Below are 14,304 nucleotides of genomic sequence, written 5' to 3' on the forward strand. Positions count from 1 at the left end.
AGTTAGTGTGCTCAATTATCAGTTATAGGAAGGTCCAGCATACCTCTCTTTGTGATAATTTCTGTTTATCAGCCTGTTTGACTTTGGGACTATTAGCCAGCAGATGACGTAGCTTCACGTAACTCTTCCACAGTTTTTGGTATCTAAAGGACAAAACCAGAAAACAAACCTGTAAGAATTTACTCATTTGTAGCAACATCCCACTATTGCATTCAGCTGCAACTGACCAACAGGTTCAAAGTTACTCTGGCAGGAGCAACAAAGCAAATCATGCATGGACCTTGTGTTCTTAGGAAACAATGTTATCTTCAAAATAGTATCACCTCTGTAAAACACATAAGCCCAGACTTTTAATAGGAAGTAGGGAATCAGAGGACAGAGGAAATAAGTTCACCCAAGTTATTTATTTTCTTCTATATTTACATTATAAAAGAAGATCCTTCTCAGCACCAACTTAGAGCAGTGGTTTTAGTAGGAAGTTACCACATTAGTAGCAAAGCAGTAAATGAAGCAGCAGCACTTTTACTATTTCATATTCTTCCCAGCATCCCACAGGCACACAAACATCTTTTCTTATTGGCATTTTTTCCATAGCTATTTCTCTGCAGCATTCTTGAATGTATAGCCTCTATCTCTAGAGATGCTGATATTTTTGAGTTTAAAAGCACATCTGAAATAGTCAATCCATAGATTTTTCTTATGCTCTGTTCTCCACATTTCTGAAATCTACAGAATAGCAAGTCAATTTCTAACAAATCCCCATCCAAAGAAGAAAATGAGTTAATGAACAAATCAACCAACCAGAAAACAAACAAATGCCATGATGAGGTTTCAACCCAAGACCAAGAACCTAAAACTATGATCTACAATATACATTTTACTGCCAGTATTAATATGGGTGAAATATGCTCTGTTATTACAGCTAAGTTTGAGAATTAATAAGGAAATTACAATAACAAAAATTCTGTATTAGAACCTGATAAAGAAAAGACACACTAGAGGAGAATCTTTTCTGGGCATTATCTATTTCACACATATACCAGAGTTAAGCCTGAGATTTATGATGGCATCACAGAGGTCTTTCACAAAAACTGCATTGTTAGTCTGATAAAAAGAAGCAGGCCTAAATTCTGTGAGCAGCTCTGGGAAAGAAAAAAAAAAACCATGGAAATTGTAAAGAAAGGTAAAATATGAAAGTGTGGTAAGAATATTTTTTGTATCTTTACACTGTTTTCAATGCGCATCGGAGTGATTGAGCCTCAAAACCACAGGTGAAATTCAACACACTTAAAAGACACCGGAGAGAATCGCATGAGGAAAAAAAAACAATCTTAACTATACATGTGCAAGAGATGGGCTCTGCACTATTTGTCTTCATGCAGAAAGCAGATCTCCAAATCATTCAAAGAGTTCCCTGAAACTGTCAGAAATTAGGAATTGTGAACGAAATCCAGCAATCACTATTATGCCATTACATGAATCCACAGGAAACAGTATTTCTTGCTTTGCCTGAAGTCCTGATTCCCTCTCCACTCCTTCACTACATTAATGCCAATCTCTATAATGATATAAAAGGTACAGAGAGAAGCAGCATGGATGCAACAGCTTCCAGGCTAGAAAACAGTACATAGACTTCCTCCTTCAGGGCACAGAAAGAAAAAACTAAGTAGGATATGGCAGGGTGCAAGAAACATACATTTCATGAAGAAAGCAAAAGAAAATGGCTATATTCTTCATTATTAGATGTAAGACTTCAAGAGCATCTAATTAAATGATCAAGTAGCAACTCTGAAACAAAAGTCAGTCCCTTTTCATAGGTTGCACAATAGTGCTGGGGAAGTGATTACCTGGAACCTTCTCCCTACCAAGTAGCATAAAAAAATTCAAACTGTGATTTGAGAAATTTAGAGAAGGAAGGTCCATTCAGAGGTGTTAAAATGATCACACAACCTCTAGCTTCCAAGTCCATACGGTACAGACATTTGGAAGCATGGTCATTCCTCTCCCTCTGCCTTCCTGTTACACTATTCTCTCTCTAAAACCCTGCAACTGGCCTCTCATAGAAATAACATGGAGTTTAGGGAACCTTTGGTCTGACCTAGAAGAGCTCTTCTCAGATTGAGAAATTTCACACTGTGCATGCATGCGCATGTAGTTCAGCAGATCCTGAATTATGCCAGAAAAAAGTTACACCTTGTGTATAACATAGAGCTTGTGTCCAAAGTCATAAGCACTAAGCTTTATATCAGACTCAATTAAGCATATAAACAAGCCCTATTTAAGCCACAAATGACAACAATAATGAGTTTCTGAACAAACTACGGAAGGAAAAGCATCTTACTGAGGATCTCCAGCATAACTGAGTTGAGCAGGTCGTATCCCGAAGTGGACAATAATGGGGAAAGTAATTACATCAGGATTGAACTGTTCTCGGTCCAGTTGATCAATACGCACTGAGCTGGGTTTCTAGGAGAAAAAAACAAAATATACTTAAGGGACAATATCTCCATGGAAAATTTATTGCTTCTAGCCTACGGTATCCAGGAACCACAAAGCAGCAATATTCCAAGCTTATTAAAATACACATAGAACTAATCATTAATATTATAATAAATATTTGGCAATAACAATGACTGAAATAAAGTTAATCAACTTAGCCCTCTCAGCAAAAAAAGGAAGTCTTTTTATTTTCATTTTACAAGTCAGGAAATTTACAGTTTGATTATTTCTGAAGAGATAAAGCAACTTTCTTTGGTTGAACTCCACACTGGAAATAAAAACAGGATTAGTATTCTGGCATCCAAACTCCCACATGCCTGAGTAGTTCACTAAGATCGGGCTACCTCTCTAATTTTAGTTCTGTTCCTGATTTCCTCAAGTGAAGCCATTATTAGATGCATTCAATCACACCGACTAAACAGCATTAAAAAATCTGTCACACTACTCTTAGAAAAGGCTGCTAGGCTAAGGTGTACAATGAGGAATACAGTCTTGTATAATGAGGAGAGTTTTGTCCTTTCTATACTTCAAACCAGAAGTTCTTTTTTGTAGTTAAAAAGGACAGTGTAGGAGGCAACTTTTGCTTCAGCACTAAAAACGCAGAAAATGAGTAAATGCATGTCACTGAAGAAGACGTGCTGTTTGCAGAGCTCTCAATCACTCATCTAACATATTTAAAAACTGAGTTGAAGGTACACAGTTTGTCTCTAAGTAAACGTTTTCTCCATTACCTGGCAAGCTGCTTTGTCATCTGCCTGCTTACTCCCCACTTTGCAGTCAGCTGGATGAGGCCAGAACTTTCTGCTTTTCTAAGGTTTCAGAAAAAGGGCATTACTTCTAGATACCCAAATCTCAAAACTTCTAATATAGAATTGTGCATTTCTCAAATATAAGTTTCAGAGTTACAGAAACAGCTCCCACCATTCTCTTCATAAAACAAAAGCTGTGTCAAGAACAAACCTTTCACCCTTCAAACCACCTTGGTAGAACCGTTCATAGGAATCATCTTCTGCATGGATAAGCAAAGCCAATTCAAGAAATAAAGGTAAGCCTCATCAGGTAACCACATTTCCAACCTATTCTAGAAAAACAAAAACTTACTTAAACTTTGACTTTCAGATAGAGAAACATTTTCCAAGGGAAAAATGCTTATCAGCTTCCCTTTGGACATGGTGACTGAACACAAGTTACATCTCTCCGCAGCCAAAAAAAAAAAGGAGAAAAACAAAAAAGTCAGTTAGTTCATGCTGCCAGGTTTTAAATGAAGTAAAAAAAAAAAAACACCAAGAAAAAGGAGGACATATTTTCCCCCCACAGCACTTTCAATAAAAAGGGATCAGGACAACAAAATCTAATGAAAAACATGGGGAGAATTTGTAGTAGGTAGAATGCTGTTCTCCAAACCAGAGCTTAAAGTCCTGAAATGAAAGTTTATCTGGTTTTGTGGGGTTTGCAGAAAGCCAATTTGAAAAGTTTTCATCTTCACAGAAGTTGTTCTTTGGTTCTCCTCTCTCTCAACACAAAAAAAGAGAAACTTCTTCCATCCCCACCCCCTCACAAAAGCAGCCTTGCTACACAACTACATCCCTGAGAACCAAGATGGCAAAACATAATTAACAGAATATGAAACAATAATTATACTCAATACACCATTATATTCAATAAATTAAAAAAAAAATACAGATAGTTCCTATTCAACTGTTTCACATTTCAGACACTTTACATAGAAGTAATCTGATCTCAAAAGTGAGCAAGGGAGAAAAGGTTTCAATACGCCTGTCGCAGGGTCTGTGTGAAATGTGTGGCCTCAGGATCACTCAAAACCAGTTTCACTGAACTAATGAAACACCATCAATAAATTAAAAGGTTTTAAATAATGCTGAACTATTGTTAGATGTTTAAGTAATGGGATTTATATGGTAAATTTTTTCCCTTCTCCACCATGCATATACACACATCTCACTTTAAAACAACAACCACCGCCCCACAAAAAACCCAAAATAACAAGAAAAAAAATCACAACCCCCCTCCCAAAAAAAACCCCACAAAAACAAAAACCACATATATAAAACCTAGATCTGCTCACAAGATGAATTTTGCTGCTTTCCTCCACAACATCACTTCAGAAATAATAATTTCTGAAGTGATGTTGTGGAGGAAAGCAGCAAAATAAAATTTAGTGGCTTTACTTTATTGTGTCAAGTGGATTGAATTGAATTGAAGAGCTGTCAGTTTCTACAACAGTTTCACATTGTCTCTCTAACAGAACTGTTTTGAGTTCTAACATTGTAAAATGCATAGAAAATACTTTCATACTCTATTTTTCACTTACTTTCATATTCAGTAGTATATGCTGCAGTGAACAGAAAAAATCCATAAACTAAGAAGAAAGCCATGGCAATCTTCTTGAAAGAAAAACACGTTCTAATGATGGCATTGCAACATGAGAACATTTCAAAGTGCTGCAGATTTGTTTTATGCTTACAAATTTTGATGTCCACATGCATCTCTAAAACTTTGTCATATAGAATGAAAAGTTTGTCAGTAAAAAAATCACATAAAATCTCAAAATTAACACTAACACAAACTGCACTGCCCTGTGCATAGACATTTACAGTTCACTGACACAAGGAAGAAGCATATACGTGTTCCTTCATGCTAAACAAAATGGCATGTTTTCAGCTAGCTGAAATCTGCATAGCTTCAGCAAAATCACTGATGCTATGTCAGTGTACACCACTCAGATGCTGACAACTTGTGCACTAGCATGTACCTTGTATCACAGAAATTACAGGCAACATCAGGCTAAACAGTTAAGGCTGCCTAACAATATCTATTATGAGATTCTGGTTTATCACTCAGTTGTAAACAGTTAAGGTAGAATTTTCCATATTGAGAGTTCACATGCATTCTATATTTCATGTTCCCACAAATGATCTTATTTTCCTTTTGGTCTAGAAAGTTTTAGCCTGAACGAAAAGACTACGAATGAAATCAAGGGAAAAATAGATTATCCTGTCCAAGTCATGATTATCTTTTAAAGTAGTTTAGTAAACGTAATGCTGCCATCCTTAAAAGTCTGAATTTGAAAAAATGTATTTAGGAAGTCACCTTGGCTGCAGTTTGCAGACAGGTTTTTCAGTTAGCAAACTACATCTCCCTTTAGGCTTGATACCAAGTCACACTTTTTCTTGAAAAGCTAAGAATTTCAGCTATGAGCAAAGGAGGAAAATTAAGTCAGGGAAAGAAAGGTACTATAACTGAGAAAGCTACACGGCAGTCTAAAATATTAGGTCCAAAACACATCTCTACTACTGAGACACCACTTTGCAATACTGACCAAACCACACAAAGACAACCCTTCAGCTTTTATGCAGCATCATCTATTTTCGTGACCCACATTTCTCCAATGTGAAAGTCAGAAAAGTGGCCTAAATTCGCATAAACACTGGAGTTGAAAGGAGCTCTGTTCAGAGAACATATGCTTTAAAATATTAATTGTTTCAAAAATAATAAGGCCATAGGGGTTTCAAGCTTGGCACTGAAAATTAATGGATGCATTCATTAATGTATGCAAAATTCCTCAGTGTGAGTGAGAGTAACATAGAAACAATGTGGGAAAAAAAAACATAGGTAGAAAACAACTTTTCTGTATTCAAGGCAGAATCAGGATAGAGCTCTTTAAATAGAGCTAGGGGGTCAAAAGGGGAAGATGAAAGAAAATAGCAGTTAGTAATTCTCTGGTGCTGTGTCAGGCAAAAAGAATGACATCATGCACATGAAGACTGTCTTAAGAAAACAGGAAAGCAGAGGAGCAAACTACAGTTTCACATACATAAAATATAGCCATTCCTTTTATTGTGCACATTGAAATAGTGCTCATCTGAAAATCTGCCCTTCAGTAGAGCAGCAGAGGGTGCAATTCTTCCCAGACTGGAACAAATCAATGAACTGTTCCTATAGCAATCTGCAACCCCTTCCTTTCCAATTCAGCCTGTTGCAGACCCTCTGAAACAAGACATGTATGTGTCTTTGGGTTGTTCATAAATCAGAATTATTTGCTCTACCATGCCAGGGCTGGTAACGATCATTCCTTTGCATTCTTCTGCATATTTCTGCCATTCCAGTTCTTCCCACTGAAGCATGTTGGCAATCTCCTCTTCAGGCACCAGTGCTTTACTGCATCGCAACAAGTAGAGAAGAATCTGATGCATTGAGAGTACTTCTTTCCCTCCATCTTAAAAACATAAATAAACAAACACATTTCAGATATTCCCTCCTAAACAATGAGCAAAAAAGAAAATATGCAGAACATAAAATATTTGGATGAGCAAAATTAAATGCAAAATGTTTAAGCGGCTTGACAAATATGAAGGCAAATGTTTTATTGATGAATACTGCACATGTATGAACACTTTGCTAAACAGGAAGCAATAACAGTAATGGTAGCAAGAGTAACAGTTTCACCATATAGTAAAGCTGAAGTTTCTAACTTGCCTGAAAAACTTTAAAACGAATAGGCAGAACAATCGGTTATATCTTCCTTTTCGCTCTTTTATCATTCTTTTTACAACGGTAGTTAAAAAGCCTTTAGGCATTTATGCAGCTTTTTTAGAAGAACACTCAGAATTTTACAGGATACTTCTAGATGACTGTAGTAAGTTATCCTTACATTTTAAACTCATCTGTAGTGCTTACATGCTGTACCTGCAGTAATGAAGACTTAAAAGTCTCATGTCATCTCCTGTCACTCAATGAATTGATGGCATGTGAAAACTGCTAAATACTTCTACCCCAGGAAAAATGCACAGCAAAGGCTGCTTGTAACGAAGGAAGACAGTATAATAAACATGTGACTGGCTCCAGGTAGACAATTACAGATGAAGATGCAAACACAAAAGATGAACGAATGACAATTCTGACAGACCACCACTCAGAAGACACTGACTATTCAAATTCAGTATGTCCACTCATATGTGCAAAAAGATAGACATGTTACTACAGTGCTTTAATTTTGACACACATCTCTCTGACCATCTCCTTCAACAACAGCCTGTTAATTTGTAGGTATGGAGGTATCTTCCAGTTTCATCCCCAGAGCACAAACATTGATTTGCCTTCCTCAGTAAGCAGAAGCAATCTCATCCTGCCACTGAGTACATTCTATCACTACACACACACAAAAAAAAGGAATAGAGAACAAAAGAGAAGCCTTAGAGCAAGCTGGGGGATGATGCCACAGCATAAGGAATGTGATCCCAGACACACAGAAAAATCCTTGCATAACAGCAGTGCTGCATTAGATGATGTCCTCTGCACAACACACAAAAACAAATACTTCTCTTACTTCGGCTGGGATTACAGCACTGTGGTACACAAAAGATGAAAGGGAGTGGTATCACTTGGCCTCTTAGAACAATGAACCTCATTCAAACTTCAAGAGGGAATCTTGAATGGAGAAAGACACCCCAAACGTCATTGGAAACAGAGCTTCAGGGGCAGATTATTCAACGTGCAAAGTTTTCCTTCAAATTAATGGGGGACTCAGTTCACAAGACTCGTCTTTGTCAAAAACTATATTATACTGTTAAGCAAGAGGTAGCCTACGTCCAACAATCACTAAACAAAAAAAACAAACAACAAAAAACAAAACAAACAAAAAAAACCCAAACAAGAACAGCTGTAACTTACTTGCTGAAGACCATGTACTAAACAGTAGTTAGAGACCTGACCTTTCCTGAGTCAGAACATGTGGTACTTGTGACCTCAAAGATTTTATCCTAGTCTTTTTCTCTCTTAATACATTTATCATCATAAAAATCTATGACAATGAATACAATACAACAACTATTCTACATGCTATGTATCTCTGGCACTCAGTGAACCTGTATGATTAGCTCAAAGCTTAGAGCTACCCCAAGGCATGTCTCTAAGTAATTCACATAGAAAACATGGCATCCCAAACGTCATATTTTTAGACCATGTTAGAAAAATGTGAAAGTAGAGGCAATGGGAAATTACCAATTCATTTCTACCTTAAAAGAGACAGTTGATGAATGTGTGGAGATCTGTTGCACCAAAATATCTTCTTTAATTAGACATAGATAAATAAAGTTCTGCAAACATACCTGAAGGAAATAGATTCCCGGTTTCTGAAAATTAAAAATCTCCAAGGATATCTCAAAAAATAATCAAAACAAAATGCAAACTTTATTAAAAAGTATCTGTCATAAAGATGCTAAAATGCAACTATATATGCAGAAATATCAGGAAAAAGGCATTTTCATAAAGAATTAGAATGCTGGGAATCTTCAAAAGGAAGCACAGAGGAATGTGTGTTATAGAAACTTCTCTCCCTATCAGTCAACAATCCCACAGCACAGAAAGAGCTGTCTTCTAAACTAAAATAAAAAAAAAAATCAGAATATAAAAACCCCAAACTAATAGGAAAACACCCTCAAGCTACACAGACCAGGCAGGTCAAACTTGTTCTCATTTTGTGATGAGGTCAAGTTAATCAGCCACATGTGGCTTGATGGCTTATTTTGTAAATTGCTTCAGCAGAACCAAATCAATGTTTGCTAGCAAGCCTGAGAGCTCTGCTTCTGATTGAACAGTGTTGTGTATCCAGGAAGGAACAACAATTAGAAATATAGTCATCTAGCCATCAGTACTCTCCACAGCAGTGAGATAAACCTCATTTAGCTACAGCTATAATTAATAACCCAACTAAGTTTGAAAGCCCAGAGCAGAGAGCACCTCCAGGCCACAGCCCTCTTGATGAAGATTGTTCCATGTCCCATCTGCACCCTCAGTCCAGCAGCTGAAACACATCCTCCTGTCCACACAACCCTTCTGCAACAATCACTGGCAGGATCTCAGCAGGACACGTTTTCAATGGAGCCGTGACATTTATAGCAACTGAAAGTCTGTCCTAGTATCTTAGGATGTGTTATATGCCTGCATAAGCTGTTCAATCAAAACAAGCGTAACACTCCACACTGAAGCTTGTCCTTGGCTGGCAGGCTAGGGTTGAATTGCATTGGAATGGTGTTTTTCACCATTTGCTGCAAGGTCTAAGCTTCCATTAAGATAAAGAAAGAAACGATCAGAACAACATGTGCTCAGGGGTGCCAAACATAGTGACCCTCAAAACTACACATCAAGAATTTCAATATAATCACACAGTATCCTGAAGAGCACAGGGGACATAAAATTCAATTTCACACGTGACATTAGATAATACCGCTCCTCAAATGCCACAGGTCCATCACAGGACACAACAGGAATGACCCAGCACTGTCTAAAATCACCTCGGAGACAAAAGCTAGAAGTGAGACCTGGCCTGCCCATCTGAATCCCAGTGCTGAGTAAATCAGCCACACTGTAAGTGAGCACTAAAGACTTCAGATGGAAGCACCGGAACTCTAGACCGACTGAACCATTTCACTTGCAATAAGATGCTTTTTTGGGGGCTTGTTGTTGTTGTTTATTTTTTGTTTGTTTATTTCTTTCTTTGTTGGGGTTGGGGGGGCATAGTTTTTTGGGTTTGTTTTGTTGTTGTTGTTATTTTGGGGGGTTTGGGGGGAGGTGGTTTTGGTTTTTTGTTTTGTTCTGCTTTGGGTATTTTTAGATCTAATTTCCATAAAGCTACATAACACAAATATTACCTGGAAGAAATCTCACAAATCGTGGCATGAAGTGAAATCTGGGGCAGCAAACAGAATCACTTTCAAGTGAAGGACCTTAAATATGAAAAAAAAACCCAGGAAATTATGAACAGCAACATATTTTTAGAAGAAGAAAACAAAAGGTAATACTGCCATAGATGAAATTGGCAAGTGGTAATTACATTTGATAGGGCTTAAGTTTTAATCAGAAAAGTAACAAAATGCAGGGCAGAGAGGAACATACTAACAACTTCTAGTAAAAGCTGTCACATGGATAATTTCAAAGAAAGCTACAATAACTTAAAAAGAATCTAACACAACCACAGTAGTTTCATGTGAAACAGTGATACAGAAAAGATTATTTTATATCATTAATTCACTTAAGTCTTACACACACAAACACTAGTTTATTAGTCCCTCCCAATTAGTGGGGTGTTTTCTGGTTACAAAGATAATAAGGAAATTTCTGTGATGCTATTTTGCATGGGGGGTTTTTGTTTGGTTGGTTTTTTTTCTTCTATTTCCTATTTCATCATCCAAAGCTTTGCATGAAAATAAAAACCAAACCAGTGATTACCTGGTGGTTAAAAAAGAAAGAACTATCAGAACCAGTGATATGAAAGACAACATTGATATTAGAATACCTTTAGTATCAAACCAAAGAAGGCTACACAAAATACATGAAACCTATATGCTCCTCTGTTTAACTGCAATAAGTGAAGTGCATCTCCATAGATAAAGCCAGGACACCAAAACACACCTACATATTCTGAAATGAAATTCCTTTTATGTTCTCATTTTTATTTTAGACCAGGGGAAGGATCATCCCTGAAACTCTCCTTTGTTACAGTCTTCATAGAAATATAGATTTTCACCTTGTCAAGTCAAAACTTTGATGTATAATGACATAATACATTATCCCTCTATGGCTGGCTGTATGACACTACTTTGTAAGTTGACTGTAGAGAAATGCTGTATGAGTAACCTGTTTTTTAAGCTTGTAAAAACAGAGAGAACAGTTTACCTGACACTTTGGCTTTCAGAATACCGTACACACAACACAGCGCAATATTAAACATACAATAATATTCACTATTTGATTAAAAAGAACAGTTTTGGATTAAAGAATAAATTTAGTTTATCTGAGAGAACACAATGCTAAGTTCGCATTTCAATTGCTACAGTCCACACTAATGAACTCTAATATATTTCATCTTCTTGAAGAAGAAATTGGAAGTCCGTCCTTCTCGCATAAACCTCCATTTGACTTTGTTCTTTTGAGGCCCATCTCCACTTTTTTTCTTTTTAAAACAAAGAACATCACAAAATAGAGTCCTATTTACAAAAGCTGCAACTAATTCCAATTTTGTATGGTTTTTTTTCCTAAATAAAAGTTACCTTTAAGATTCCAGTCATAGAGCTCCAAAATATCTTTGAATAGATATGAAGAGAACAGCTCAAGACCTCTCACGCAAAAATTCTGGGGAAAGAAAAAAAATAAACCAGACATAATTATATAACACTGTAATACAAATAATGCCATTTAGATATACGTAAACAAAACAATGACAAAGAGTGTCTTCGTATTTGCCAACCGCTAGACACTGGGCTTTAGAAAACAGTACTGATAGATCTGTAATCATCTACTGTAACATAACACAGTGATCTCTTCAGAAAGCACTGTCAAGAAAGCATTGTAATGAAGACATTTTAGCCAATGTCCAAATCAACACTAGAGGCAGAAATTATGAACCTGCGATAATTCACTGGGCACTAATATCCTTTCACCTGAATAAGCTAAGCAGATGACATATTTCTGAGAAGGACCTTTTTTGTAATTCACTTCTTCCTATATGTTCATATTAAAAGTTTATAAATCACCATCTGTGAAATCGTGATCACTTCCATAGCAACATATCAGCACAATGCAAATTGAGGACTTTGACCTAAAGAGCCAACAGGAAAGGAGAAAAAAAAAAAATATGAAGGAAAAAAAAAAAATTAGATTCTTCTCATCAAGCAGGGAAGCAGGTCCCCCAAAGCAAATAACTTTCATTCAGAAATGAAAGAACTTGAAAAGCCTTCCTTTAAGAAATAGTATCAGGCCAGGTTGATATAAATTCTATGTGTATGATACTGGCCATAAATTCCAAAACCAACAAGACAACCTCTTTCTCAAGAACCCATTAGTAAAGATGGTCTTAAAATAGTGCTGTAGCCAACTGCTGTAGCCAATTGACCAGAAGTCCAAAACAATTGTCAAGATCCCTATTTTGCTTCGTGGCTGTTTGTTGTTTTAGAACAAGATTTGGAGACAACACAGCAGATTCAGTAATAAGAAATGAATTGCTTTGATCACGTTAATCTTGCTGAGGAATTTCAGGGCTCTTGCATGTATTTAGATGCTGTTGAGCCACAAAGAGAAAACTAGAAAGAAAAATGTAAATATATGTGACTAAATTAAATGCTGATCCTATCTTTGTAGTTAATATGCAGGGGTGTTTCTGTACCTACACATGCTGTTCCACTGCAGCAATTTACTTCACAAACTGGCTTCCTCAGGATTAATTTGTAATAATAAAAAAAAAAAAAAAAAAAATTATGAACTGAATGTGCTTTGTTTGTATCCACCGGAAATTTGTTTTGGCAACAGCTTATATTAAGTACTGATAAACAATCTTCAGAGCTTCAAACTCATGATTAAGTGTCAGCTCTGCCACTGACTTATGTAGTCCTAGCAAACCAGCACCTCCACATGCCTTATTTTTGTCATCCGTAAAAGAAGGATAATGCCTAACTCAGCTCACAGATAAGAGTGCCTGACATATATTGTATAGAACTTAAAATGAAAAGAAGCTATGGATATAAGCACTTCTTACTATTTGATTTTAATATACGATAGCCTAGGTAGATGGATTTATGGTTGTACCTGTGAGTGCAAGTTCCTTTTCAGCCATTTGTTCAGAACACAGCCTGTCTCTTAGAGACTTCACAAAATGGGATTCTGAAGAGTTTAATCCATTAAGCATATCAACAACTCATAAACCATTCTGACTTTTTGACTAATTATCCTTCTTACCTCAGGCATCATCTCCTCAATGAAATGAATTGTATAGTCAATGTTAAATCTGATTACTTTACACAGAGGAATCTGGAAGAAAAATAGAAATTCAGCATGAAAAATTATACAGCATCACATGTATAGCTAATACAATTTTGTATGCAAAGGTATTACTGTCTGCTGAAAAGGGCATTTACTAAAACAGCTGCTCTGGGGGATGATGCAAAGACAGGAACAGAAACATGTGCAAGAGAAGTAACAGCTCTAACCTCCACCTCTGTAACAACACAGGGCTGACAGGAAGGACGGTAAAGGAAGATTAAATAATGCCATCTACTGGAGAAGAAATTTTCTTTGGAAGAAAAAGCAACACTCAGTAAACCCATCTTTTTTCCCACTTGTGTGTTTGAAAGTGAATTTATTGTTGGTGACACAACATGTCAGATTAATACAGTGAGCTGAAGGCAAGGTGTTTTCAGCACATTGTCAATTCTGTTAGCTATACTGTCTTAAAATATGGCCTTGAGTCATAGCAACATAATGCAAGAACTTCAATATAAATTTATAGATTTATACTAATTTCATCCAATAAATCTTCTCAGAAGTTCATTCAACTAACCGGTTAAGACAAACATCTAATTCCTTTTTTTTCACCTTTGAAAAAAAAAGGTCCTTTCGTTTGCAAAGTCCATGCACTGCTAAAGGTGTGGGATTTTTTGTCTTTTTTTTTTAAATGAGATTTTTTAAAGCAAAAATGTAAAAGACTAGGCCTAATCCTACCCTACATATCTACAGATCTAAGCAAGTGTTACTATTCACTGGCCTTGCAAGCATAAAAGAATCTTAGAACCATTCAATGGTCTGTGAAAATAAGGCAACCCAAGGTTATTTTGCATTGATAAGCATACAAATAAATATCTGAACAGTGCTGGGGCTGCACTGAAATCAATGGACTTAGCAGAGGTGCAATATTCTGCTTGCATTTTCTTGCAGGCCAGTGTCAAACATCTGACTATTTTGTCTACAGAAATCTGTTGGTATCTGCATGATAAACTAAAAAGCTGCAACAAACAA

The 14,304-nt window shown here is 36.5% G+C and overlaps 1 protein-coding gene across 2 annotated transcripts in view; it reads right to left on the minus strand.

Annotated features, from left to right (window-relative positions):
- Positions 1-14,304, minus strand: part of DROSHA (drosha ribonuclease III) — a 72,734-nt gene that overhangs the window by 40,391 nt on the left and 18,039 nt on the right. For both annotated transcript variants that reach the window (XM_065628056.1, XM_065628057.1), the window contains exons 10-15: positions 13,249-13,320; positions 11,568-11,649; positions 10,170-10,244; positions 6,567-6,736; positions 2,342-2,466; positions 44-143 (exon numbers count right to left, since the gene is read on the minus strand). In XM_065628056.1, coding sequence (XP_065484128.1) covers positions 44-143; positions 2,342-2,466; positions 6,567-6,736; positions 10,170-10,244; positions 11,568-11,649; positions 13,249-13,320 — 624 coding nt within the window. The remainder of the gene's footprint in view (positions 1-43; positions 144-2,341; positions 2,467-6,566; positions 6,737-10,169; positions 10,245-11,567; positions 11,650-13,248; positions 13,321-14,304) is intronic.

The sequence above is a fragment of the Caloenas nicobarica genome, chromosome 2, assembly GCF_036013445.1.
Source record: "Caloenas nicobarica isolate bCalNic1 chromosome 2, bCalNic1.hap1, whole genome shotgun sequence".
Taxonomy (NCBI): Eukaryota; Metazoa; Chordata; class Aves; order Columbiformes; family Columbidae; genus Caloenas; species Caloenas nicobarica.